Source organism: Felis catus, chromosome A2 (assembly GCF_018350175.1).
Source record: "Felis catus isolate Fca126 chromosome A2, F.catus_Fca126_mat1.0, whole genome shotgun sequence".
Taxonomy (NCBI): domain Eukaryota; kingdom Metazoa; phylum Chordata; class Mammalia; order Carnivora; family Felidae; genus Felis; species Felis catus.
The window spans coordinates 787,429-814,485 of NC_058369.1; the positions used below are offsets into that span (position 1 = coordinate 787,429).

The 27,057-nt window shown below is 61.7% G+C and overlaps 1 protein-coding gene across 7 annotated transcripts; it reads left to right on the top strand.

The window, feature by feature from the left end:
• The first annotated feature begins 834 nt into the window (after window positions 1–834).
• DAZAP1 (DAZ associated protein 1) lies at window positions 835–25,727 on the top strand. Of its 7 annotated transcripts, XM_023243006.2 has the most exons (14): window positions 997–1,211; window positions 2,278–2,404; window positions 8,738–8,802; window positions 8,913–8,953; window positions 9,580–9,746; window positions 10,036–10,101; window positions 11,972–12,082; window positions 13,271–13,319; window positions 16,548–16,630; window positions 19,421–19,574; window positions 20,934–20,963; window positions 21,091–21,231; window positions 22,572–22,748; window positions 24,776–25,727. In XM_023243006.2, exons 1-14 carry the CDS (start codon window positions 1,183–1,185, stop codon window positions 24,946–24,948), a joined length of 1,413 nt encoding a protein of 470 aa, XP_023098774.2. In that variant the 5' UTR covers window positions 997–1,182; the 3' UTR covers window positions 24,949–25,727. The 7 variants fall into 7 exon arrangements, with proteins under 7 accessions (XP_023098770.1, XP_023098774.2, XP_023098767.1 ...); XM_023242987.2 differs by lacking the exons at window positions 997–1,211; window positions 8,738–8,802 and adding an exon at window positions 1,218–1,935; XM_023242991.2 differs by lacking the exons at window positions 997–1,211; window positions 8,738–8,802 and adding an exon at window positions 1,218–1,935 and having other exon boundaries at window positions 11,975–12,082.
• Window positions 25,728–27,057: the final 1,330 nt, after the last annotated feature.

Sequence of the window (27,057 nt, forward strand, 5' to 3'; positions counted from 1 at the left end):
AAAACAAAAACCGCGCACGAGGACGGTTCCCAGGTGGGGGACACAACGCCTGCCTGATGCTACCTGGGACCACGCACTCATTTCTCTCCTGCTGGCCTCCCTCTCCCATCTGCAAATGGGGACTGAGCTACTCCAAGCGGGTGACTACTGAAATTGACACCGATGCCCACATGCCTTGCAAACTATAAAGTGGGCGAGACGAAGTTGTATTTTAAACGTTTTGTTTTGTACCGTTTGCCTGCGACCTAGTTCCTTCACTCCTTCCATTCACTTAATTTTACGACGACGAGTAAGGGAACTTATGGCAGGCGGGGAGTAAGCGGAGTCCCGCGGCACAGGTCACCCGAACGACCCGACTGTCCCCGGCGCCCGTGGTCTCGCGCCGGGCGCCCAGCTCCGGGCTGCAGGGCCGTCCTGCGGGGCGCTGACGGGCGTGCCCGGCGTCCACCCGCGGTTCCATCTGCGGACGGGGCCCGGCGGGCCCTCCCACCCACCGTCACCGCGGTCTTGCCTGCAGCCGCCGCTGCAGCCGCCATCCCCTCCCGGGAGACGAGTTCCGGGAAGTAGCGGAGGTGCAGGCGTGGGAAGGGGCGCCTCCTCCCGGCGTGACCCCGCGCCGGGCGTGGCCTTTGCCCACTGTTGACCCCGCGCGCCACTTCCGACCTGAACTCAAACAAGGAAGCCAAGCCGCGCCTGCGCCCCGCGGTGCCTAGCTCGGAGCGCCTCAGCGTGAACGCGCACGCACGCAGCACGCAGCACGCACGCGGCTCGGCCCGCGAGCCCCCCTCCGCGGGGTGGGGCCGACGCCGGCGCGGGGGGGGGGGGGGGGGGGGACTCCACTTCCCAGAACACCCTGCGGCGACGCCGAGAGCCGAGGAGGACCGAGGCCGCCGCGCGGTGGTGGCTACCGCACGCAAGGCACGCACGCAGGAACGCACGCACTTAGGCGGGCGCACCCCTGGCCCCGCCCCCGGAGGCCCCGTGCGGGAGCGCGCCCGGGCGTGCGCAGGGCGGCGGCGCGGGCGCGGTGGCGCGCGGTGACCGTTGGCGCTGAGGGGAGGAGGCAGCGCGGCCGCCGCCGTTGCGCAGATCCGGGCCGCGGCTGTGGGGAGGGCGCCGGGGCCGGTGACCTTCCGGAGGCGGGAGCGAGCCAGGGGGCCCGGGACGCCGAGCGCCGCCGCCATGAACAACTCGGGCGCTGACGAGATCGGGTGAGGACGCGCCGGCCTGCGCCGTCGCCGCCCAGACGCCGCCCCGGCCCCCGTCAAGGTCACGCCGCCGGGCCGCGCCGGGGCCCGGTGGCCTGGGGGTCCGCGCACCCGGGACGCGGCGAGGGGGGGGTGGCGAGCGGGATCCTGGGAGTCCGGCGTCCCGCCGCTTCCTGGCCAGGGCGCCCCTGGGAGGGTCGGGGGGGACCCCGCTGCTTCCTGCTTGGGGTGGACTCGGAACGGGAGCTCCCGGCGGGTGGGGGGGGGGTGTCAGGACGTCCCCGCCGCCGCCGCCGCGCCCGACTTTCCCGCTGGGGGATCGGACGCGGGAAACTGGGGATCCGGGTCGTCTCGTCCGCCCCCCGCGCCTGGGTTTTTTGCTGGGGGACCCGGAACGGGGCTCTGGGAGCGTCCGCAGGGACCCCGCTGCTTCCTGGCCGAGCGGGACCCGCAGCGGGAGCTCCGGAGGGGTCTGGGGCGCCTTGTCTTCCGCCTCGCTTGCACTTCCCGGTGGCGGAGCCCGAGCGGAAACGGGAGGGTTCTGGGGCGCCCGGGGCTCCCCCGCCCCCAGCCCGCGCACCAACTTGGCGGGTCGGCGCACGTGGCGGGCCCGGCCCCGGAGTGCCAGTTCCGCCGCCGCGCAGAACTTGTTCCAGCCGGGACTCGGGGTGGCGGCTCGCCCCGTTTCCGCTCTTGGCCTCTTCCCGAAGTGCTAAGAACGCGGAAGGTTCGCAGACCGAGGGCTCGGGGGCGAAGGTCACGGGGTGGGGGGGGGGGGCGGTCGGGGCCGGAGCCCTCGGCAGCGTGTCCATCTCCGCGCGCCCGCGCCATCTGATGGGTCCGCAGCTGGAGCCCCTTGCGGCTCGCGGCCCGCGACAGACGTGCCGGGGGGTGGACAGCAGAGGCCCGCTTTCCGGGGCCTCTGCTTGAGCAGCTACTAGTGGGGAGTTCGTGTCGTAATTACAGCCCGTGTGATGCTCACGCGGCCCGGAGCGGAGCCCGAGATCCCCGAGGGGCTCGGAAACCCGTTTCTGTCCTAGTTCGGGGCTCGGACTAGTTTTCTTTGCAGACACTGGCTCCTGCCCGGCCGGCGTGGTTTTTCGGTTACGTTTCTCCGGCGGCCCCGGGGCGGGTGTGCCTGTCCCCACGCCCGGAGCTTTGAAGAGGCGCGGGTTTGTGGTCAAGCGCTGGGCTCGGTAAGTCCTTGTGCGGCCTCCAGGTCCAGGTTACACGGGCGGACGTGACAGGCATGTTGTGTCCCCCCCCTCCCCGAAAACGGCGCACCGCAGCGGCCCAGGAGGGAGACCCTTAGCTCCCCGCCGCCGAGCTTGTCAGGGGCGGCGGGGGGGGGGGGGGGGGGGGGCCTGGACACCTGTGTTCTTTGGGTCACGTAGGTGGTGGTAGGTGGGGGGGGGGTCGCAGTGTGTACGACTGGAAACCAGGGAACAGGGACACCGTGCTCCAGAGATGGGGCAGAGTCTGACGGAAGAGAGGGTGCACCTGTCACCTCCCCATGGCCGTGGCCTTCCAGAGCGCTGCCCAAAGCGCGGGGTCCCTCACAAGGGCCAGCAGCGGTTAGGAGGGAAGGGAGCCTGGACACCCCGAGACCGGCCCTCGGGTGTGCTGCCAGGGTCCGAGCCCGGGTCTGCCGAGGCCGTGGAGCTGGCGGTGGGGCCGGGGGCCGGTGGGCCTGGTTCCCTTCCCCTCTCCCCTCAAAAACCCACCCCGATCGCCCACCTTTGAAAGTTGTCAAGACAGGGGTCCCCGAAATCTCTTCGTGTTTTGCAAGTGGAAATCTGTTGCCGGGAATATCGATCGGTCTCTTTTCCCAGAGTATGCTTGTCTCTACTCCGTTCAGTGGGGTTTCAGGGTCTGCTTTGGTCTCCTTGCCATCACATCCCGGGGCGGGGGGGGCCCCCTGACGAGCCCTGATGCCGTTTCCCGTGAGGGGACCGCACCTGCCTGCTTTGGGGTGGTTCCCACGCAGCAGCTCCTGTTGTGCCTAGAGCCAGGTGATGGTGATGGCAGATGTGACCGGGACGTGACAGGTCTGAGTGACGTCACAGGTCTGAGTGACGTCCCGTGAGCTGCATCTTCATTTCCAGTCTCCTCCGCTCTGGTCTTTGGCCAGCCTCGTACTCAGGGAGCTCTTGATAGGTGGGAAGGGCTTGCTCCCCCTTCGCTAACAGGAGCCCCGTGTGTGGGGCGCCCACCAGCGTACGAATGTACTCGTGAGTTTGAGTCTTCAACGAAAGAGAGCCCCGCCAGGTGGTGACCGTACCTGAGCTGGCTCAGGTTCCTCTGAAGCGAAGGCTGTGGGGAGAGAGGAAGCTGGTGAGAACCGGGGTCCCGACTGTCCCAATCAGCCAGAGCAGAGGGAGGGCTGGGTCTCGAGGGCAGAGGGGTGATAGGAGCAGCAGCGTCACGTGTGGCCACATGGAGCAGATGTGTGACGGGCTGATAGCCTCCCTTCTGAGCCAGGGACCCGGGGCCGGACGCTCACCTTGCTGGGGGTGGCACTGAGCCCTCGTTCCCCTGCCGTAGCCTCAGGAAGTTGGTCTCGTGGAGGGTCTCGCGATTCTGACCCTGGAACCGGTGTGGGCACAAGGCTTCAGGGACCCCGAAGGCGCCTGGGATCTTGTGGGTGCTCGTGAGCGCTCGGCAGGGGCCAGTTCCTGTTAGGACAGAGCCCGCTCGTGTGGTGGAACTGGAGAGAGGTCGGGGGAGGATTTCATCTGGCACGTGTCTTACTAGTAGGACGGGGCCAACTGGACACTCTCAAGGGGAGAGTCCGTGGGAGAGAACTGACTCCAGGGAGAGAAGGCAAAGCGGCGTCCGGGTCACTTTGAGAGGCGGTGCGGGCAGGCAGCGGGAGGCCGAGGCCGCTGGAGCCAGAAGCACAGAAAGTGGGTGACCCCAGCTGCCCCAGCAGCCCAGTGATCCTCTGAGTGCTGGCAGGACGGGGCCAGAGGCCTGGGCCTTGAGGGGCAGGGACTCGTTAACTACCGCTTTCACTAGCGCCTGGGAGGCGGGAAGAGTCCTGATGGTCTGGTCAGAGAGGTCGTGCTTGGGGAGGGGGCCATTTCTTGCAACGTGGGGGCCGTGAGACCTGAACGGGTGGAGGGTAGAGATGCTCCCGTTGGCGTTTTGGAGCTGTTCTGGGACAGGGTTTCTCCCCAGCCCTGTGGCCATTTGGGGCATCCTGGGCCCCGCGGGGGCGAGCAGCATCCCTGGCCCCCACGCACTCAGTCCCAGGAGCGCCCCTGCTTGTGATAATCTCAGACGTCCCCAGATACTGCGCAGTGTCGCCTGGGGGCAAGATCACTCTAAATGAGACACCTGTTTGATGTCTCCTCTTTTCAGCCTGGTTCCCAGTGCGTCTCTGCCGCTTGTTCCCCAGGTTTAGCTCTTGCTTCCCGTAGTGGGAACTAGTCTGACGCCTGTAGAGGGGGTCATGGTGTTGGGAGACTCTGGTCGATTTCGTTCTGTTTTCAGGTTTCGCATCTGGTCGAGCACCTTGACCGGTGGTGCGCCCTCCTCACAAGCAGAAACTCACCCAGAGTACCTCACCAGTGACACCCTTCCTAGAGCACCTGCTGGGAGCTGGGCCCGAACTTTGTCCCCCAGGTCCAGCCCTTTCCTCCGCAGGGCAGACCGAGGTTTAGAAGGGCAGGGGACTTGCCCAGGGACCCCTAAGACGAGCCAGAGCTGGGAGTCCCGTGCTCTTGGTGAGCCAGGAGAGCCCTTGTAGGGAATGGCAGGGATCGGGGCCGGGCCCAAATGTGTACATTTTGTCCCTCAGTGAGGTGGTGCTGTCGTCACAGGGTGACTGTCTCCATCACGGTGTCACACCCTGTCAGAATTGTGAGTAGCGTTTTCAGCAGGAGGTCACTTGTTTGAGGCTCTTGCCGGTACCAGGGGGGGGGGGGGGGAGGAGCTTACAGTGGAAGGCTGCAGGCATCGGGAGTTAATGCCAGGCACTGGGGGTGTCCTGGGGTTCTCTCCCGAATGTGTCACTCAACCCCCACAGTGGTCGGGAGGGGGGGCGATCTCACTTTGCTGGCAGGAGGGAAGCCTGAGCTGCTGAGGGCAGGGCCGGCAGAGGCAGGTTCTGGGGTAAGGGCTGAGTCCCAACAGTTGCCCTCCGGGTCTTTTCTTCTGTTGCAGTGGGAGGGCCAGAAGTGGGGTGGCTCCCTGGCGTCTGGGCGGGTGCTGTGTGTTCCTCCTCGGGCTGCTTCCCTCCCTACGGGGAAACAGGACATACTTAGGGACACAGGGTCCCAGTGTGGCCGCACCAGAGGAGCAGGAAAGTGCGAGCATGGGCTCTGGGTTGCGTGTCTTTAAGTTGAAAGGGCTGTTGCTAAACAACCAGGATCAGTCCTGGGTCCTCTGCTTCTCGCCCTCCAGAGCTAAGCTAAGGTCTGTCGCACTGCTGCCTTACTGGTGGCTGTCTCACCAGGCACGGTGGCACTTTCTGAAGCCTGCAAGCGTGCTGCCGAGGGGCAGAGCCTGCAGTGGCTGGCCTGGGCCAGGGGAAGCTGCCGAAGATTTACTTTCTGGCAGAAACAGCACGCGGCTGCCCTAAAGTACACAGAGCTGGAGCGGGGCCGTGCTCCAGAGCAGGGTTCGGTCTCAGTGGGTGGGCAAGGGGGAGAGTCCACCAGGGCCTGGTGCCCGGGTTACCCTTGCAGAGCCCCTTCCGAGAGGAGGTCGGCAGGAGGGCACGGACGGCCTCTCCCTGGCTCTCTGGGTGGTGGTATCGCCCATTCCCCCTCAAGAACCTGACTCTCGGTCACCTGGGAGAGCCAGGAGGTCCCCTTGGCCGTCTGCGGGGCTCAGGGGCTGTGGGGGGCCCCTGACTTTCCGCTTCTGCTGAGTAATGACTCTCGTGCGCTTAAGAGCAGGGAGGGGCTGGAGGGGGAACCACACAGTCAGCCGTCCGCTTCGTCTGCAGGGTCCCGTGTGTGAGCACCCGTTGACACCTGAGAGCCGCACGCTGCCAGGTGAGCGTGTCTAGGCCGCCCCGGGATGGCTGCTGGGGTGAACGGTCTCACACTCGGTGCCAGGCGCGCATGCACATCCGTGTCGACCGGTCAGGGTTTGGCTGCCCGGGCAGCAGTGGAGCCGTGCCTGGCCGGGCCCGGCTGGGCCTGCTAAACGCACTGTGGTCTCTGAGGCTCAGAGGTTGGGGCTTTGTGCTGGGGCTCTGGAGGGGCCCTACGCAGGACCTTCCGGAACCTGTTGGCACCTTCTGACTGCGGACCAGGGAAAGTATGCCCTCGGAGCAGGAGGAGAGGAAGTAGAAAGTCCGAGAGCAGCTAGCGCTGAAGCCTGGAGCTCTCTTCCCCGAGTGACCAGCTGTGCCTGTCGGGGCAGGTCCCCTAGACCCTGCAGCCGGGAGACCTGGAGTCCTGTTGTTTCCGCAGGACATCTCTCGGAGCTTATGGTTTTATAGACCTTGAGCTTCAGAACATTGCAAAATGGTCACCAAGGTCCCTAGATGCTCTTTCCCAGCCAGACTCCCCAGGCTTACGTTTTGCCCCATTTGTGCGTCCCCTCCCATACTCCGCGTCCGTCTTTTGTGAAGTACTGGGGAGTGAGCAGAGCCCTGTGTCCCTTTGCGAACAGGAATATTCTCTGAAATCGGCACAGCACAATAGAACGAGAGCACGGTGCCGATGCCTTGTTACCATCCAGTCCACAGGGCAGTCTGGGTTGTCAGTTGTGTGGGTGATGGTATTTCTGGTCTTTTCTCCTTAATGTCTGATTTTGAAATTTAAATGAGGGCTGGAACCAAGACTGGTCAGACGAGTTCCTTCCTTCCTTCCTTCCTTCCTAGGCCTGCCGTTGGTGAAGGATTGGGTTGCTTGGAAGGATACCTGCCTATGACCTTGCCGTTTGGGCTGGAGGCATGCTAGATGGAGGCTGGTGTGTGGCTCAGAAAGTTAGGTTTTGTTTTGTTTTGTTTTGTTTTGTTTTGTTTTGTTTTGTTTTGTTTTGTTTTGTTGAAGGATGCTCGAGGTCTCTTTTTCCTGCATGAATTTGCGTTTTCACAGCAAACCCTTGTTCGCTACTGTGTGGAAGGGGTGGGCCGCACGCGGCTCCGAGGCGGCTCCTCCTCCGGGGCGCCAGCCGGCCTGGGGGCCTGCAGCCACTCATCGGCCGGGCGCCGGGCCCTGCGAGGGCGGGCCGTCCTGAGTCCCGGCTTGCTCTGGGCAGCGCCCTGGGCCTCTGGGGAGGCCTCCCTCCCCTGGGAGCGTTTGGAGGTGGGAAGGAGCCTGGCCTGGCTCTGAAGGGTACTAGGAGACACGGACTTAAGTTAGTGAGGCCTAAATGGAGGCCTCCCCCTGCTGCTTGATCAGCACGTTCCCTGAAACTTGCCCCTTACGGAGCTGCCTCGGCCAGATGTGCCTGCCCGGTGCCCCCCTCCCTGGACCGTGGCGGCCGGCTTGCGGGCATTTTGAGGCTGGCACTGGGTACCTGTCTGGGGGTGGGAATGGTTTCTCACGCACCGTGCGTGAGTTGCCTGTTCTCAGAGAACAGGCCACGGTAGGAACGAGCCCAGGGCGGGCACGCGGGGGTTTGTCCTGGGGTGGAGGATGGGGCACCCTGTCGGGCAGCCCTTCTTGGTTGCTCGGGAGTGCATTTGTCCTCAAGTCGTGCTCAGCTGCAGACGCTGGGACCGCGGAGCCCCGCGTCCCAGATGCGGACTGAGCCTTCGCCACCCGCTGGCATCTGCAGACCAATCAGGTGGCATCCAGGTCCCACTCTGAGGGTGACAGCGGTCATGCCCCCTTTTCCTGGGGGATGCCAGCAGCACAGAGCCGCCACCGCTGCAGTTGAAGCCCCTCGTCTGCCGAACCCGCTCTCTGGGTTCGTGGGGGGCCCAAGCAGTGCCTGAAGGGGCCTGTGGGTCTTGGAGATACGTGTGAGCTCTGCCCCAGTAAGGGCCGGAGTAGCTGTAGCACGCTGGTCTGTCCTGGGACGTGCCCCAGTGCCTCAGTTTCCAGGCCTGGCCAGCCCGGGGGCATTGGGAACGGTGGACACCACCCTGTGGCCTGTTGGCGTTCTAGACCCCGCTAGAGGTGGGGTGTGCAGAAGAGGCAGGTAGGTGATAGTGCGATTCCTCTCGAAGGTTCCAGCCTGGGCTGCCTTGGGGCGGGAAGTATGGGCCAGGGTTCCAGTACTGAGTGATCTGTGGGTCCTTGCTCACGACCATGTGGACAATACCTGAGGCTTTAACCTAGAGCCCCCACCCCTGCTGCCGCTCTGGTTTGTTGAGTGTGCTTTCGGACCCGACTTCTAACTCCACAGTATCTGCAAGAGCAGTGGGGAAGTGTGCCCCGTAACCGCACCCCGGATCCTCTGCGGTTTGGGGGCTCCCGTTGGTGCATTTTGCAAGGTCTCGTTTTCTCACCGGTTTGGTCAGCGACGGTGTGTGGCTCTGGATGTGTCGTCTTTGCTTACGCGTCGTGACCCTCGCTCCCCGTCGTCTTGGTAGGTCTTGATGTCGTCTTTCCTGTCTACAGCTGGCAAGGCCAGGCGGTGGCCACGGTGGACACACGTCGTTGCCACGATCGCACGGCACATGTAGGCACGTCTCCACCAGCTTCTCGTGGATTGCCATCTGAGGAGGGGGCAGGTGGCTGACATGTTTGAGGCAAGGACTATCTTGACCCTAAACGTGTTCTTGTTGAATTGCAGGAAGCTCTTCGTGGGCGGTCTTGACTGGAGCACCACCCAAGGTAGGTGGTGGGGACCGCCTGTATGCCAGGCACCGTGCCCCCCCTTGGTCGTGAACGCGTGTGAATTTGTGTCTCGCTACTACTTTTGGGGGGGGAAGGGTTTCTTTCCTTCTTGGTTAGCTTACTGTCTTGAATTCTGGGGAGGAGGGGCGCTGGACCGGGAGTCGTCCTGGAGTCCTGGCAGAGGTAGGGGAGGGACGTGGAGGGCAGGAGACGAGTGTGGAGGTCTGCAGGCTTGCTGGCGCGGTCGCCGAGCTCAGGCCCCGTGCAGGGCCCTAAGCAGCTTGCGGTAGTCGACGTTCCCGGTGGCCGCCTGGCTCCCCTCACACTTCACTTTTCAGATTGTGCCTTTGGCCGCTGCCGTTGTCAGTCGCACCCCCGCTAATTCACGCAGAGACGTGTGCGTCCGTGTCTGGGATCCCCAGTCCTTCCCCAGGGGCCTCCTGCCCTTTCTGTCTTCAACCACCCCCGTCCACTGATGTGCCAGTTTAAAAGTTGCTGGTTGCACTTCCCAGGTCAGCCGAAGGGCCAGGAGCACGTGTGCGTGTGTGCTTACACACCTGCTGTGATACTGTGCTTAACGCTCTGGTGTGTGTGTCTGTGTTTTTGTCCCAATCTCTGAGCAGAGACTCTACGCAGCTACTTTTCCCAATATGGAGAAGTTGTAGACTGTGTGATCATGAAAGATAAAACCACCAACCAGTCTCGAGGCTTTGGGTTTGTCAAATTTAAAGACCCAAACTGTGTGGGGACGGTGCTGGCCAGCAGACCACACACACTGGACGGCCGAAACGTAAGTGTCCTTCCTCAGTCTACCACTCGCATCCCCCCCCCCCCCCCCGGCCCTGCTGCGCGTGGCCCCTTCAGCTGCGTCTGCCACTGGGCTTGAGAGGCGCTCACGCCAAGGGGTGTTTTAGCGGGGTTGACTTAAGGGGTTGCAGCTCCGGGCTGAGGCTGTATGACGGAGTAGGTCGTGGACTTGGGGTGAATTGACGGGGGGCACGTGCTTGCTGGCCGTGCCGGCACCTTTTCTGGAGGAAATAGCTTCGTGCTCACGATGGGCTCGTTTGAAACTTCTACAGATCGACCCAAAGCCATGCACACCTCGGGGGATGCAGCCGGAGAGGACACGGCCGAAGGAAGGATGGGTAAGGGGCCGGGCTGGGTGAGGTGGCCTCTCGGTGTGTCGTGTGCGTTCGTGGCCACAGTCGGAAGGAAATACGCACCTCTGATCTGGTGTCTTTGCTCCTTACGATTGAGAGCAACAGAGGCCCAGTTCGGTATCTGAGCAGCCGAGGGTTGCTCGGATCCATCCAATGGCGCACGTTGTTCATCTCATAGCCGAGAGAAGTGCTCTTACTAGTCTGTCTTAACGGGAGGAAAAAGACTGCTCGCACCCGTTTGTGATCCGGAACGGTCCGTTTTCTCCTCACTGGGGGTGGCTCCGCGCCTGCCCCAGGGGGGGACCCCGTGTCAGAGCGCCCTCTGCACCTGCCCCCCACCCCCTCTGCTTGCCGGCCGTGCCTGCCCAGGTGCTGCGGCTCAGGGACAAGGGGCCATTTGCCCGCGTCCAAGAGCCTGCTTGCCGGTTGTTCGAACAACTGAGTCAGGATCCACCAGTGTGGCGGCTCCTCAGGGATTCTCTGAGCGGCGTGTGGCCCTTAGTGCTTGGCCAACTGGAGCAGACCCGTCCTCCGTCCACTGTCACCCGTACCTCCCCTTCCACCGCCCAGCAGGTCTCAGAAGACTGTCATCCAGGAAGCCTTTGTCCTAGCAGAGAGGCCTGGCCAGAGCCGGGCCGGAGGCAGAGGGCACATACCTGATCAGCATGTCTGGGCCAGGGCCCGAGAACCTGAATTTCTAGCAGAGTCCAACTGCTGCTTGTAGACAAGGGCTTCAGACCCTCGAAACAGTTTTTGTTTTCCCAATTTCCTATCAGGAAACTTTCCAGGAACTTTACAGAAAGATCGGAAGAGTAGTACGTCAGATATATCTGTTCGCTTCATCAGTTGTTAATATTTTCCTGAAGTTGCCTGTGTTTCTGTCTCATCTCTGTATCTCCCGCTCCTAAGTTCTGGAGCGTGCAGCTCCTGTAAGCGCGTCCTCCCACAGAATACCCACCCCCACAGCTGAAGCGGCAGCCGTGGTGCCCAGGGCCACCTGTGTCCAGACGGTGCACTCGTGGCTCTGGGCTACTTCCACAGGTGGCTGTCATACCTCTTCTCTGCAGACTGGAACCGAGGCCGCCACGTTCACATTCCATTTGGTTACTCATGTTCTTTACTAAGACGGAATGGTCATGTAGGGTAACCGCATTTTGACGGCATTTGACCCCTGTGTGGACCTGTGAGACCTCGCCCACCCCCAGAGTTCAGTCGTGTTGTCCAGAGCGGCTAGGACGACGTAGTCTGGGAGCCCCGTGGCCAGGAAGGATGAGGGGCATGAGAGGAATGCGGTGGGGAGGCAACCCCCTAGGAGTAGGGGCTGAGGTCTGGTCCTCCACCTGGAGTCCAGCGCTTCCCTCCCAGGCGTGAGGCCGTCTGCGGAGAGGGAGGGATCGCTGGGGTCAGTTGAGGCAAGTGGCTTCTCAGTTACTGCAACTTCCCACGGTCCTCTCCGGTCACCCCCTGAAAACCTGGAAAGCTGTTTTCATCATCGCGGCCCCCTTGCCCTCCTGAGGCCTTGCTTTTCAGATCGTAGAGCCTTACGCTTTACAGCCGTTGTTGTTCGGGATACTTACGCACGGGACCCACCACACGCTCCGTGCACACGCGTTGGAAATGCAGTGGTGCCCGTGCTGCCGGGTCCCTGTCACCTTGGGACTCCCTGGGAAAATGGGAAAAGTTACGATGGCTTGCCAGTTGTGATTCTCTTTGGATTTAGTGGGGTTTTGGACTGTTTGGGTCTGGCTTTTCGCCGGTTCCTAAAACCAATGCCGAGTGTAGCTCACGTACGCACCGTAGAGAGGGTTGTGAGGGTTCCCTGCACGGACTAACCATTTTTTCCCTCTTGAAACAGCAGAAAGGACCCAGGAGCGATAACAGTAAATCAAATAAGATATTTGTCGGTGGGATCCCTCACAATTGCGGTGAGACAGAGCTCAGGGAATACTTCAAGAAATTCGGAGTGGTGAGTTGTTCTGGGCCGGAGCACGGCGGGGCGGGGCGGGAGTGGTGGAGCCGAGTGTCCACAGAGGTTAGGCCTGGCAGCTGTCTCCTCGGGGCCTGTGTCTTCCCCAGAGCGGGCCCGAGCCCAGGAGAGGGGATGTGCGGTTTTTCCAGGCGCACAGTCGCTCGCCAGGCCGACCTCCCGAAAGGCCCTTCCGGTCAGCTGGAGGTGCCACGGTGTAGGGTGCTAGGATAGTGTTGGGGAGAAGCAGGGGTTGGTCTGGCAGTGGGAGCCAGACTTCTGTGTCTCATCACGGGAGGAATGTTCTAGCCCAGGTCCTCAGAGCAGCCGTGCAGACCCTGCCATCTGGGAGGGCGCCGGCTCGGGCCCTGTGCTACCCCGCTCCGGCGGCTCGCGCGTCCTGTGGGCCGCCGGGCGCTCATACCCTGGCCAGGTGTCGTGAGAGATTCTTGAACCTGTCACCTGCTCGGTTTTTCCTCAGTGACAGCAGACCTTCTCCCCAGGCCGGTTCTGTCCCTGGAAGAGGCTGAAATCCATTAGAGTCTTCCTGGGGGGTTAGCATCACTTGTGCTCGGTTCTAGCAGGGCAGGCAGAAGAGGAGACAGACAGCATGCAGGCTCGTGGGGGGAGGAGGAGGGGCGTCCCAGTCACCCGAAGCAAAGGCATGGGGTCACCCCGGACCCCGACGGGCCGCACGCCCTGTTGGTGGGCAGTCCCCTTGCCCTCCCTACTGCCTGTTTGTCGAGGGGGGGGGGGCACCTGAGTGTGCCAAGGGCCCGGGCCCCGAACGAAGGGCGCCAGAGCACGTGGCGTTGTGCGCTCAGGGAGAGAAGAGACGCCGTCCTGGTGGACGTCTGTCAGGGAGGGCTGGGCTGAGCTGACCGGGACACCGGCCCTTCCATCCTGGCGCCTGAGCCTTTGGGCTTGTCTGTGAAGGGAAAGGCGCACTGTGGTCCTCACCCTGCGCACCCCCCCCCCCCCCCCCCCGGCTGGAGTGCAGGGCCGGGTCCCTGGTGTGTCCCGGTGGCTCCGCGTGAGCACTTGGGGCAGAGGTGGCCTGTGCTTCCCTGTCTCGGGTCCCATGAGTCTCTGGCGTCAAAGCCCATGAGGCCGGCCTCGGGGCCTCTGGACTTCCCGGGGAGTGGCCGCCCGTGGCACCCGGATCCTCGAACACCGTCTCTCTTGCAGGTCACAGAAGTGGTCATGATCTACGACGCAGAGAAACAGAGGCCTCGAGGTAAAAGAGATGGCGTTTGTCCTTGACCTTCCCCTTCAGATGGCAAACTATCTCACGATGAGGTGGTGGTGGTGGCGAGCGTTGCCTCAGAGAAGGATGATTTGGAGACATGATTCAAACGTAGGCCCTTCCTGTGCAGCCCCAGCCTGTCTGCTTCCCAAGGTCAGGCGTCCTAGGGTTTTTTTTGGCTCGTTCTTTTGAAGTTTTTACAACTCGACATGAATTTTAACACGGTTTCTGTTTTTAAATGCGTGCAGAAAGATCGGTGCTTTTTTTCAAATGGTGCGCTCGTCACTCAGGGCCGCGTCCTGCTCGGAGTCCCCCGCCACCCCCGCCCCGCCCCGCCCGCCCCGGCAGGCCTCGTTCCATGGCGTCAGGCTAGGTCTGCCCCAGCTCGGCTTGAACGTGACTTGACTTTACTCATCCCATGCTTTTTTTGTTGTTTTTCTTGTTTCCTGTTCCCCTAAGACTGGGGCAGCGGGAGGAAGGTGAGGAGCTGCCTCAATGCATCCCCATGAGGTTCCTGGGGCTGGGACAGCGGGCACCCAATTTCTGTGCCCCCCCTTTTCCTTTTTTTCTTTCTTTTTTTTTCCCCTTTTTTCTTCTTCTTTTTTTTTTTTTTTTTTTTTTTTTGTGGCTGCTGCTGTTTGCCCGCCCATATGATTTGGTTCATCCACCGCTTTTGGACCGGCTGTGTGAGCTGCCCTGCCAGTCTGGGTGCCGTGCAGCCCGCGCCCCAGCCCCGTCGGAGGCCCCCCTAGCGCACTGAGCCGGCGCCGCCGCAGCATGCGCCCGCCATGCTGGAGAATAGTTTGCCATTTGAACTTCCTTCCTTCTCTTTCTCCATGATAAGTGACGTATCCTCACTTCATGTCGATTAAGCTGTTAAGTCTTAGCTTAATTTTAACGTAGACATACATGCTTAGTGACGTACTTAAGTGTCTCATAGTAAAGTACAGTAACGTTAAGTAAGTTGTTTTTCCTTTTCTCTCTGTGAATTGTTTGTGATTAACGATATCTCTTTAGATTTCTCTTCTCCAGGTGCTAAATTATATCACACAGGTACAGGCCAGTCCCGCAGTCAGAGGAGGGAACGGGCTTTGCTCCAGTGGGGTGTAAACGAAGTTTCAGTGTGTTTCTGTCCGCTTCCTCAGTGGTGATGTCGCCTCTTGACAGACAGATGCGTCCCTAGACGCCCCGCCCCGGGGCTCCTTACCCAAGACTCACCGCCTCTTGCGCTATAACGGACCACGCCAGCCCTGTGGTTGCAGACACTCCTGCACTTTGGGAAAATGTTAATTTTTAAACCTGCTGTTCATCACCCATGTTGTGTTCCACTATTTGCTCGGGTCTTGTGAAACTTCAGGACGTGGAATCCTGAGGGCTGCTCTTAGATTCTTACCCCTGGTCGGTCCCCTGAGGCCTGGCCCTCGGCCCAGGGAGCACACCGAGCTGCCGTGGGCTGGGGGTGCAGGCAGGAGGAGGTGGTGGGGAGAGCGCTTCGGGCTTGGCCTTGGGACCCACGTTCCCGTGGAGGCTCACGCTGCCCTCCTCCGCATCAGGCTCTGAGTCCCTGCGAGCACCCAGACCAGCACAGGGCAGCACAGGGCAGCACAGGGCGGGAGCGACCGCAGGAGCCCCCAGTGGGCTGGGCGGGGGCGCCCCAGAGAGCCCATCCCGCTTTCTCCTCTTCCTAGGTCTTTTCCAAGGCTCTGCCTCCTTCCTCCCTCTCTGCTCATTTAAGACACTATCCCTGTCCGTGTCCGGGGGATTCTGCATGTGTCTCACCGGGGTCAGCGAGACTCTGACCTTGCCCCCCCCCCCTTCCCCCCCGGTCCCAGCCGCTGCCTCTGCTCGCCTCACACCTTCCTCTCCGGCGTCTCCCCGCTCCAGCTTCTAGCTCCCCCTGTTTGTCTTTCGTCCTCGTCCCGCTGCCGCGATTCCGCTCCTTCTCGCACGCCGTGTGCAGATTCTTGTGTGAGTGTGTGCATAGTCACGCTCGGGCACACGCGTGTGCAGACACAGAAGCCTCCCGAATCCTGGGTGTCCCTCTCTTCCAGCCTCATCCAAGTATCTGAGCTGTCTCCCCCCCCCCCCCCCCCCCCCCCCCCATCCTCTCCGGCAAGGTTTTGTCTCCAGTCCCACCTGGTCCAGCTCCAGCCACTGCAGCCTCAGAGCTCAGAGTCTCTCCTCCATCAGCTTGAGGGGCCCTGGGATTGGCCGCTCCTCCCCGACTCCCCCCTCCCTGCCCACTCTGACTCCTCAGCCCAGGCCTGGGCGGCAGGCGGCACTCCCCCCCACCCCCCCCCCCCCGCACAGCCCCGCCCCCGCCCCACGCCCCTCTTCTGCCCGTCCGGGCTGCCAGCCCTTCCCCTCAGCTGCCTTTTGTTCTCCGGGGTCTTCGGGCGGCTCTGTGCCGCTCGCGTCCTTTTGTGCTCAGAGCAGACGGGCCCCGGGGGAGACAGTGCAGTCGACCGAGGACCAGACGTGCCACGTTAGCCGGGCGGTCACACTCACCCAGACCAACCAAACTTCGTTTATACTGCCACTTTCTTGTGTTTGGGAAACGCTAAATTTTTTTCCTGTTAAAATTCTCTCGTTGATGACACGGTGCCTCTCGCTCTTGCTGCTGACAGCAGAGTTTGACCTGCTGGAACCCGTTGTGGCCTGTATCTTTGTGTATTTTACTTAAGTAGATACGTACAGATAGACACCTGTATACATACGTATGTTACTTCGAGAGGACTCCTTGGGCTTACCCAACAGCGTTGGATAAGCTTAGCGAGGCACTAACTGTGTAGAGACCGTACTTCTGTTTAACGCGCTAGAACGATATATGGCTGCTGTCAGCACTAGTTGCAAAGCAAATTGCAAGCCGAGGGGGAGAATCCGGGGTTTCAGAAAAGCAGACGCGCACCCACGGCACACACAGCCCCCGACGGAGGTGGAGCTCTCGGCCCGCTCCCCTGCCCCCTCCGCTGCGTGCTCTGGCTCCGGCCCGGCGCCCGCCGTCTTACCACTCGGGCTGCCGCGCTCCGCGACGCCCCCCCCCCCCCCTGTGGCTCCCCCTGTGTTTCCACACGGAGCCCCGCCTGCGTCACCGCAGCCGCACACACTCGGCTTCCTGAAACCCTGGGGCGACCCCTCGGCCCGGCCCTGATACTGTTCATCACCCTGTTTTGTGTCACAACGCCCTGCTACCTTGATTCACTCTTCGTCGTTGGCTAGGTTTTGGATTTATTACTTTCGAGGACGAACAATCAGTGGACCAGGCTGTCAACATGCATTTTCACGACATCATGGGCAAAAAAGTGTGTAGTTGTAGTTTTATTTTACCTTAAGACCAAACCAAGTCTTAGGCAACTTAGGGATTTCACTGGAAACACAGATTCCTTAACGGTAAAGGGGGCTGGGTCAGTCATGGGGGGGGGGGCAGGGGGGGTCTGCCAAAGCTGGGGGCCCATCCTGCCCGAGGGGCTCTGCTCCCGGCACCCCTCGCTCTGGATCCCCCTGGGACCGGTGGGCGGGGTGGGCCCCGGCCGAGGGGCTCAGTCCGGGGGGAGGGGGGGGCTTGTGGGCTGGCCTCCAGTGAAATCGCAGGTTGTCTCAGGCTTGGTTTCAGTGACCACTCCTTCAGATGTCTGTCCCGCATCCCGATTGTCTCAGCCGCCCCGTAACGTGGGGGGCGGCGAACCCTTGAAAACCGATTCCGTGTGAAACCGAAAGAGACGTAAACATCCTGAAGGATTGGTTTTTTTTAATTGGGTCACTTACTGTGAAACTCCAGCCCCAAGCACATGCTCTCGGTAGTACTTACCTCCGTGCAGTCAAGTGACCTCTGGTTGTCCCGTCTTCATACTGTGTTGCTGCCGCGGACGCGGGCGGCTCGGAGCTGTGGTGGGGGGGGCTCACTCAAATAAATCGCTGGTAGAAATTCTGCAGCGTGGGGTCCCTTAGCGTTAGCAGAGGCTTTGCAGGACTCCCGTCTCGGGCCTTTCAGAACCTGCTCTGTGCAGCCCGGCGGGCCACGTGGGTGCCACGAAGCCGGCACCTCCTCGTTCCCTCCGCCACCAAGCCCGGGCCTGGTGACGGGGCCGTGGCTGTTTTTGTCAGTTAAGATAGCGTGCGGGCAATGAGGCACCACGGGGTCCTGCCCCTCCTGCCCCCCCCCCCCCCCCCCGCCCCAGCCCCGCAGCCCGCTCCCCGGAAGTTGATGAGCACGGCCACGTGCGCAGCTGTGTGCATCCAGAGGAGGCTAGTGCAGGTGTTGTCGCAGGCTTAATTCCATCTGAACCCGAGTGAGCACACACAACTCCCGCTCCGACGTCCATTGAAGCTTTTAGTTCAGAATTTGCATGCAGATCTCAAGGACGCATGCCAGTTACGAACACAAGTGCAAAGGAGTCCGCGTTCAATACTTGAAGGTACCGTGACATTTAAAACTTGGACGGAGCCTGGGCCCGCTCTAGGGGCAGAAAGGCCGATAAGCGCACGGATCTGCTCCCGTCTCCAGGCGGCCGTCCCCGTCCCGGTTTTGTAGGACGCATCGGTGTCTGAGTCTGGTCTGCACGGAGCACAGAGCGGAGACTGAGGTGGCTTCTCGGTGTGGGGCTCAACTTGTACAGTAAGGTGCACACGGGCGGGAGCCCCCAGCCTCGCCCTGTCCCCACGGCCCGACCTTCACTGGCGGGCTGGCTCCTTAGTGGGGGTCCCTCCAGTTAGAAGCAATAGGGTGAGTGACTGCACCCACGTTCCCACAGGAGGACGGCAGACGTTGTTTTTAAACAAAAATTACGAGGGCTGCTTCGCTTTGTCAGCAGGAACCAAATTCCCCTAAGGAGGGTGCGTGAAGACTCGTTAGTTGGAGTTCTTCGAAAGGGTCCCTTGGTCCTGCTGTCACATCGCCTTGAGCTACCGGGGATTTTGCTCCTCTCCGTGGAGTGTCCTTGGGGCCCCAGGAAGGTGGCATCTTTGTGCCTCTGTCCCAGTCCCTGTGTGTTAGACAGGAAGGGGTCTTAGGGCGCCACTGATGGAACTTTGAATACATATGCTTATTAGCTTGTCAGACGATGAGACTCCAAGGAGGAATCCAAGTGGCTTTATTGTCTCTTCTCATTAAAACTTGTCATAAAAAAAAAAATTTCAAGGTTCTCAACTGCCGAGGCAGCCCTATAATTGGGGGACAGAGGCTGCGGAAGGGAGGGAGCTGTGTGGTGGCCACAGCGCCTAGTGCAGGTAGGACACTAAGGTAGGGCACCTCTGGGTCTCCCCCCCCCCCCACTGCTGTGGCTCCTGACAACACCCGACAGAGGAAGGGTCCTGGGCTGCTGACCTAACACAGTATGAAGATTGCTTACTGATTCAAATGTCCATTTTATTGCATGTTCGTTTACTTTTTTTGTTAGATGTAATGTAAGATTCTCTTTATCACATCCATTCCCTCTGACATTATTTTGAGTTAATTGAGATTCTTTAAGCGTTAGCCTGGGGAAGGTAAGTCCTTATCTTCCATTAGACATTTTAAATAAAAAACCTAAGGAAACCAACTGTGTTTCTCAGGTATGAGCTCACGGCACAGGGCAGGGCGGGTGGGCTCCGGAGAGGCCTCGTGCGTGTGGGCCCGGCTGCTCCCCGACGTGCTCCGTAGCGGCGGGCTCCTGCCACGCCGGGGCCCTCGGGAGGCCCGGGGAGAGGGCTGTGACTGTTCGGGCGGTCCTGATCTCTGTGTCCCTGGGATGAGGAGGCCACCAAAGGAGAAAGCTGTCATTTTGCCTTCCCTGAAAGACCCCTTGTTACCCAGAACTCTTGAGGGTTCTTGGCCTTCATTCGGTGCCCCGCAGCGGGTGGGGCTTAACACGTCTTACGTTGCATCTGTTGTACCTGAGAAACACGTTTTAAGCAAAGAAAAGAAAAAAAAACAAAAAGAAAAAAAAATTTAATTTTTAAAAAAAAGAGAATACTGGCCTAAGGTTTATAGTTAAGTTTTAGTTTTAAGTCATAATAAGATGCTAAGTGTAGTCATAAGTTATCGAGGGTGTGTCTGAAGGGAAGGGGGTCCGGGACCCTTGGCATCTCCCTAAACCACAGCTCCATTTGTCTAGGTGGAAGTTAAACGGGCCGAGCCACGCGACAGCAAAAGCCAAGCGCCGGGACAGCCAGGTGCCAGCCAGTGGGGCAGCCGGGTCGTGCCCAGTGCTGCTAATGGCTGGGCAGGCCAGCCCCCACCCACGTGGCAGCAAGGATACGGCCCACAAGGTGAGGCCCCAGCACCCAGAACCGGCCGGGCCCTCGGGGGGCCGGGGTCCCAAGCCCGCGGGGTGGTGGGTCCACGAAGGCACAGGTGGTACTCCCTGCTCGTCCGGCCCCAGGGTCTCCTGCCCAGCAGGTTGGCGTGCGGGCTCCATGCTGGTCCCCCGATAGCACGCGCGCCCCTAGAGGGGCGCCTTCTGGTCGGCACGCAGACCGGAAAGGGGCCAGGTTCCAGGTTGTCACCTGGTCCGTGTGGAGGACGGTGGTGTGTCTGGGCCGTAGCCGAGTCCCCGTCTGTGGTTGGGGCAGATGCGTCTCAACCGTAGTTGGCAGAGGGCGGTGAGCATCTTTACTCCAAGTACCGTGCTCTGGAGGAGGGCCTCCCGGGCCTGAGGGAGCAGTTCGATGCCTCGTGCTGACACCTTTGCTGTCCCTGGGGTCTGTGGCAGTGCCTTGGGGGTAGGGGGATGGGCAGAAGGACCTGGTGGATTTGAGACTCCGTCACTGTCACCATCACCCCGTCCAGTGGGCCTGGCCTGGCCCGGCCCTCTCGGGGGCCCAGATAAGATAAGATGCTCTTAGGGAGACTGGGACTTTTGCCCCAGAGTCCTGTTTCCTTCACCCTCTCGGTCTGCTCCTGCTCCTTCTCCTTGGGCTGTCAGATCCTCGTGATGGGTCAGCAGAGTGGTTAAGGACGGCTTGGCAGAAGGATTGGGGTGCCTAGGGGCTCCAGGACAGGATCTGGTAGCCTCTATCCCCTTCAGTGTCCAAGGAGGGGCAGAAGGAGCTCAGGTGGGCCTGTCTGCATCCAGAGGCACCTGGCGCCCCCTCTTTGGGCTCACAGAGTCGTCTTTTAAAAAATTCTTTATTGCAAAAGAACACAGCCCTAGAAAACCAGTTATCCCGCGTGCCCACTGGCTCGGCTGGTGGCCGGCCCCGAGCCCTCACCGCCCAGCCTGAGGTCCCACCTGTGCCTCCCAGCCCCTGATCTGTGGGTGTTCCTCCCACCCTTCTGGTGGGTTCTGTGGAAGGGCCGGGGCCACCTGACCCAACAGGCTTCTCTTGGGAGCCCCTCCCCCACCCCGGCCCCCATCCCACAGAAGCAGGACGCGAGCGGCAGCTCTTTCCCCACACCCAGGTGCTGGAGAAGCTCTGGGGGTCACGCCTGTGCTCCCGGTCTGCCACGGGCTCCTCTGACGCCTTCCTCGGGGCTGGGACATCCCGCCCTGGTGCCCACAGTGCAACAGGACGCCAGGCCCCTCGGGTGCGTTTCCAGAAGGGCTTCTCACCGGCACAGCCAGTGCTGTCGGGGGGAGCGGGGCTCAGCTGACGGGCACCAACCACCCTCTCTGTTTTCCTGTTTAGGAATGTGGGTACCAGCCGGACAGGCAATCGGTAAGTCCTCATCGTGGGCAACTGAGAAGGAACAGGGTCTGAAATGGGGCGGCCCCGCGGCGGGCCAGGGCGGCCCGGAGCCTCGTGTGCCACGCCCTTGCCCTCACCTCTGTGTCCTGTGTTACAGGTGGCTATGGACCGCCCCCTGCGGGAAGAGGAGCCCCCCCACCGCCGCCACCGTTCACCTCTTACATTGTGTCCACCCCTCCCGGAGGCTTCCCCCCTCCTCAGGGCTTCCCACAGGGCTACGGTGCCCCTCCACAGTTCAGTAAGTCCTGTGGGCCCCAGGAGGGGGGCTGGGGTGCCGCGTGTCCACGCCCCTCTGCTCGGAGGGCCGTGTGGATGACACCTGTGTCGTCCAAGATGAGTGTGCCACGTCACTGGGGCGGGCCCTGCGAGCGGTCGCAGCACGGGGCCTTTGGACCTGGCCTTGTAACTTGTAACAAAGCAGCGAAGGGCTAGAGGGCATACGAGCTGGAGTCTCAGTCCTCAGAGTTCCGCTTTGTGCCCGGGCGGCTGGCAGGCCTGCAAGGTTCAGTGCTCGTCCCTGGTAGGAAGGGGTGTGGCCAGGGCACCTGGGTGGCTCAGTCGGTTGAGCACGTGACTCTCGTCCCCTCTGCCCCTCTCCCCTGTTCGTGCGTGTGTGCTGTCTCCCCGCTTCTTTTTCTCTCGGGGGGGAAAAGCGTTTAAAGGCAAAAAGAAAAGGGTGTGGCCACTCCTGGCGACTGGGTCTTCAGCAGGGAAGAGACCCTCACCTGATCGAGTGTGGCTGGCCACTGCTCTTGCCCTGTGGCCCACACAGACTGTCCCCCAGTCTTCCCGTTAAGACCTTGGGCGCCCACACGTGTTCTGCTTTTGGCTTTTGGGATGCACCACAGGCTTGGGTCAGTCACGTTTTTTGGGCTCCACGGCTGCCCGTGGCCCAGACCACGTCAGATTTTCTTTTTCTTTTTAATGTTTATTTATTTTTGAGAGAGAGAGAGAGAGAGAGAGCGCGCGAGAGCGAGCAAGCAGGGGAGGGGCAGAGAGAAGGGGAGACACAGAATCCGAGGCAGGCTCTAGACTCTGAGCTGTCAGCAGAGAGCCCGATGTGGGGCTTGAATTCACGAACCGTGAGATCATAATCTGAGCCTAAGTCGGACGCTTAACTGACTGAGCCACCTAGGTGCCCCAGATTTTTATTTCTAACAAGAACACAGGTGGATAGAAACCGGTTTTCTGGAGCCCCCCAGGACAGAGGGTGGACAGGCGTGACCCCCGCCCTCGTGAAAGGCTCACTGGGATTCTTTTTGTCTTCTCAGAGCACAGATCATGCTTTGTTAGGCAACTGGTTTGGTTTTTTCAAGAGTATTTCAGTGCAGTTACTCCCTGTGGAGTTCCTGTCTGACACTCGCCGTCAGAGGTGCGGTGACAGGCTGCCCCAGGCCCACCCGGGCACCCCAGCCTTCCAGACCACCGCTAGTCCGCATGCCGCCTTCTCCCAGCCGGGGCACATCCCCAGGACCTGGCCACTTGGTGCGTCTCGGAAGGAAATGGCGCGGGCAGCTCCCGTAGGCTGGGCCGCGGTCGTGCACTGCGTGTGTGTCTTCCTCTCCTGTTTGCCCGCAGGCTTTGGCTACGGGCCCCCGCCTCCACCGCCGGATCAGTTTGCCCCGCCTGGGGTCCCTCCTCCACCTGCTACTCCAGGGGCAGCACCTCTGGCCTTCCCACCGCCTCCGTCTCAGGCCGCCCCCGACATGAGCAAGCCCCCGACGGCCCAGCCAGACTTCCCCTACAGCCAGTACGGTGAGTGGCTGTAACTCTCGCCCGCTCTGGAGACCTGCGTTCGAGGCCTGGGGCCGGGGATCTGGCCCCGCCACCTTCCGCCTTCCTCCCTGCCAGCGTCTGTGACGGAGGCCCGCTCTGCTGGGGCTTGTCGGAGAGCGTCCGGCAAAATGAAAAGAAGGATTTTGGTTTCCTGGGGTTTTGCGAGGGAGCTGTCTGAGAAACGCATCGCGTGAGCGGCAGGCGTCCCAGGGCCCGTGGGTTGGGGAGCCTGCGGCTGTGACCGGGCCCCCAGGAGGATGGTGCGCACGGGCTCAGTGGGGCGCCCCCAGCAGGCACTGTTCCTCGGTGGTCTCGTTTTCCAAGTGCAGCGTGCAGGGAGGGCACCTGTTGGCCACGTGGGCTCGTGGCTCTGGTCTGTGGCGGGCGCTGGCGAGGGCGTCACCATGCTTCACCGGAGGGGCTGGTCGTGGACCAGGTGCCTCTGAGCCCGGGGTCTACGAGGTGGTGGCCCGTGGCCTGCGTGGGAGGGGCTCGTGAGGACGGGGTTGGGCCCCGTGTCCTGGGTAGAGCAGGCCTCCATCCTGGGGCCTCCTGCCACCTCTGCGGGGCCACGCAGGCGGGCTGCCTGTCTTCTGGGGCTTCGGGGGCTCCTGGGGCTCCCGTGGGAGCCGTGGCTTCGGCCCACGTCTCCTCGCCTGGGGCTCTCCTACTCCCACGTGGTTGTTCACACTGCGTTTCGCCCAAGACTTCAGTGTCTATGCGTGAGGCTGTTCTTGCCCTCGATTGCCGTTCTCGGCCGGCTGCTCCCAGTAGCCCGGCATCGCAGCAGCTTGGCCCCTTGGCGCCGTGCCACGCCACGGTCCCTGAGTGCGTGGGTTGTCACCCCACCCCCCACCCCAGCAGAACACGTGTCCGGCGCACGAGCAGCCCCGGGCGGGGGTGTGCTGACCGCCAGCGTGGCCCCGCCCCGCCCCTCTGCCGAGGCTGCCCTGGGGTAGTCACCCTGGTCTCGTCTCTTGCCAGGCCTGGCTACCTATTCTCAAGACCCGTCAGGCTTCGGGCCCATACTTTGTTTACACTCTTATGGTCAGGCTGAGCAGTGATGTGGTCTAGGTAGGTGGCACCTTCTCATCCACGGTCCCCACTCTGCCTGTACCGGGCAGCGGGCACGGCCTCCTCTGCCGTCCTGGGCGGGGGTGGACCTGGCGGTGCCCTCTGGGACGGGGCCCTTGCCGGGGCGAGGATCCCAACTGGCCACAGCCCCGTGGGCCCTAGAGCTCTGCCTCTGCGGGCAGCAGGCGTCGGCGCCCCATGTGCACCCTCTACTGGGGATCCGGGGGCCTTGGGGCACGCCTTCACCCCAGGTGTGCGGGCTGGTGCCGGTCCCCTTTCCAGAGTGCCTCCCACGCATTCTGAGGTCAGCTGCAGGCTCTAGGCCCTGTTCCGAGGAGGGCCCTGGCCCGCCCGGGGCAGGCTCTGTAGGCACGGTGCCCAGAGTCACTTAGGCCTGGCGTTGGGTTGGGCACACAGTCTTTCCTCACACCCGTCGGTCTTAGGGAAGATCCCAGGTGGGGTCAGCTCTGCAGAGAGGACTGTCTCGGGTCTGGGGGTCACCCTGGAGGGAGGGGCCTGGGCTAGGCTTGCATTTCTTAATCGCTGGGAATTGTGCCTGAGCTCCCTGCCTGCACCCCTCCCCCCCCCCCCCCCCCCCCCCCCACCGGGTGCATCACACTGAAGATTAAACTTTTTAGAAACCCTCAGTCTACTGAGCCGGGCCGGGTCCTCTTAACATTTCCGAGCTCAAAGGTCTCCAGTGGCCAGCGCCCAACCCCAGGTCCTTGGGACTGGGTGGGGAGGCGAGGCCGAGGTCGGATGCGACAGGCTGTGGGGTCGTCCGGGTCTCCAAGCTGCTTTTCCTTCTGCACAGAGACCGTGGTCAGGGCCCTGCGGGGGGTCGGGACGGGCTCCGCGGGCACGGACCGCTCCCTGGCCGTCAGGGCGAGAGCTGCCATCCCGCCGCAGCTCACCGGGCTCCTTCCCTGCAGGTTACGGACAGGACTTGGCCGGCTTCGGACAGGGCTTCTCAGATCCCAGCCAGCAGCCCCCCTCGTATGGGGGCCCCTCAGTGCCGGGCTCGGGGGGCCCCCCCGCCGGCGGAAGTGGCTTCGGACGAGGTCAGAACCACAACGTGCAAGGATTCCACCCGTACCGACGCTAGCTGGCCGGCGCCGTGTGGACGTCAGGGCGGCCGAGACCCAGGATTGAAAACTTGTGAACTCGTGACAATCACAAACTTGGCAGAAAAATAGCGGCTCACCGTTGGGGGGAGGGGGGGCGAGAGGCTTTTGGAGGCGGCTGTGGGTGTCTGGACTGAAGTTTTTAAACATATTTCTTTCTCTGACCCATCAGCACAATAAAAAAAAGTCACTGGTTCAACAACAGGGTTTAAAAAAAATGTCTTCAGCTTTAATTCAAAACTTCAGGTTTCTTTTTCTTCCTTTTTTTTGAAATTATTTTCCTGAGCCTTTTGTTTTACCGTATATTGTAAACTTTTATGTTAAAGAAAAAATATACATTTACAAATTGTGAGATTTTTAAGAGAAATTTTCTACGATGTATACTGGCTTATTTTTTAATTTAAAGCAGGGTTTCCGTCGGCACTGGTGGCAGTGAGGGGCGTTTCAGTGCCTCACTCCTGGCTTTGAGGGTCGGGGCTTGTTGGTCCAGAAACTCTGGGAGCTTACAGAAAAAGTCTACTGAGCGTGTTTTGTTTTTTGTTTCTTCCTTGCTTTTGTCGACTGACCTGCCTGGCAGCGCCCGCAGGTGCGCCGTGGGGGCCGCGCCCGCCCAGCCTCTGCCGGCGCCGCCCCGCGTCCGCCCCGGCAGCAAGGACAAGGAGGCCTTGTCAGCCGCTCTCCCGCGCACGTGGTTTCAGGGCGTCCCCACCGACCAGTTTGACCCTGGTTTGAATAAAGAGAAGTGCGTTTGGATTAGAAACCCACGTTGTGTGCTTTCATTCCCTCCTTGCTGTCGGCTGTGCGTCCCTTCTGTGTCCAGGAGGAGCCCGTCCCTGCGGGAGACCTGTGCCGGCCCTCCCCACCTCCCGGGGCTCAGGAGCCAGGCCCCACCTGCTCGAGTGGGGAGCCGGGGACCTGGTGCCAGCTGCCGGCCCAGGCTCCCGGGGCTCAGCGGCCACCCGCCGAATGCCAAGGGAAAGGTGCTCGGACGGATCCGGGTGGGTGGGTGGGGGCCATCCCGTGGCCGGGGCGGGAGGCAGCATGATGGCCCCGGCTCGTAGAGCTCAAGGTCCGACGGCGGAGGTGAGGGAGGAGGGAAGCCTGAGCCAGGAGGTGGGGAGGGCTGGGCTCTGGCCAGCGTCCCACGGCGGCCACCAGGTGTCTGCCAGGCCTTTCCAGCCCTGGGTGTTTGGACCTTTCTGTCCCTTTTCTTGACTGCTCCTTCCCCAGTGAGAAGGGGCTGACGCTCAGCGAAGGCCCTATTTGCAGCCCCAACGGGAGGGGGAGTCCGTTCGCCTGCGCACAGGGCTTCCTGCTCTGGGCCCCGCTTCCTGTGGGAGTGGGGAGGGGCTCCTGGGTCTGGGGGAGGCTGGCCCTGGGGATCCGCTATGAACCAAATGGGTCAGTCCTCCCCTGTTCTGATGTGGGGGGTGTCTAAGGGCCCCTGTGACAGGTCACCACCCACCTAGGGCTTAAAGCCGCTCACAAATCGTCTTTGACAGTTCTGGGCCCCAGGGATCCCCGTCTCCCACCTTTCCCGGCTTCCAGAGACCCCTCTTCCATGCTCACGGCCAGCAGTGCGGGGTCCGCCCGTCTCTGTCCCCTTCTCATGAGGACCTCGTGTGGACGCTGGGTACCCGGGGTCACCCCCGCCTCAGGCCTTGCTAAGGTCCCCTCTGTTGCGTGAGGTGACAGATCCCTGGTCCCAGAACCAGGTCTGGGGGCTTTGGGGGCCGTTATTCTCTCATTCTAAAGACCACAATGAAGATTTTAAAACGTGAGAAGAGCGGATTGATCCAAAATGCACGGGGTGCCACCACCACCACAGTGTGTGGGGCTGGAGATGAAGTGCTGAAGGAGACAGCCAGTAGCCCTCGTCCCCGCCCACAGCCCGCTCGCGATCTGCGGCAGGGAGGGTGGCTCAGCTCAAAGGCGAAGAGAAGCCCTCCAAATGCCCCTGCGGGGCCGCACCTGCCCGCCCCCGCCAGAGCCTTCTCCCTGCCCTGGGCCTTCCGTCCACACCGCGTGCCATCGCGACGTTAAACGTGAGCTCCTTTCACTTGTGAAATTCTCTGGAAAATTAGGGGTCC

Excerpts from the sequence above, each read along its gene's own strand:
- DAZAP1 (XM_023243006.2), top strand. The coding sequence starts at position 1,183 with ATGAACAACTCGGGCGCTGACGAGATCGG. Across the intron at positions 16,631-19,420 it reads ACGACATCATGGGCAAAAAA|GTGGAAGTTAAACGGGCCGA; the intron begins GTGTGTAGTTGT and ends CCATTTGTCTAG. Across the intron at positions 19,575-20,933 it reads GCAAGGATACGGCCCACAAG|GAATGTGGGTACCAGCCGGA; the intron begins GTGAGGCCCCAG and ends TTTCCTGTTTAG.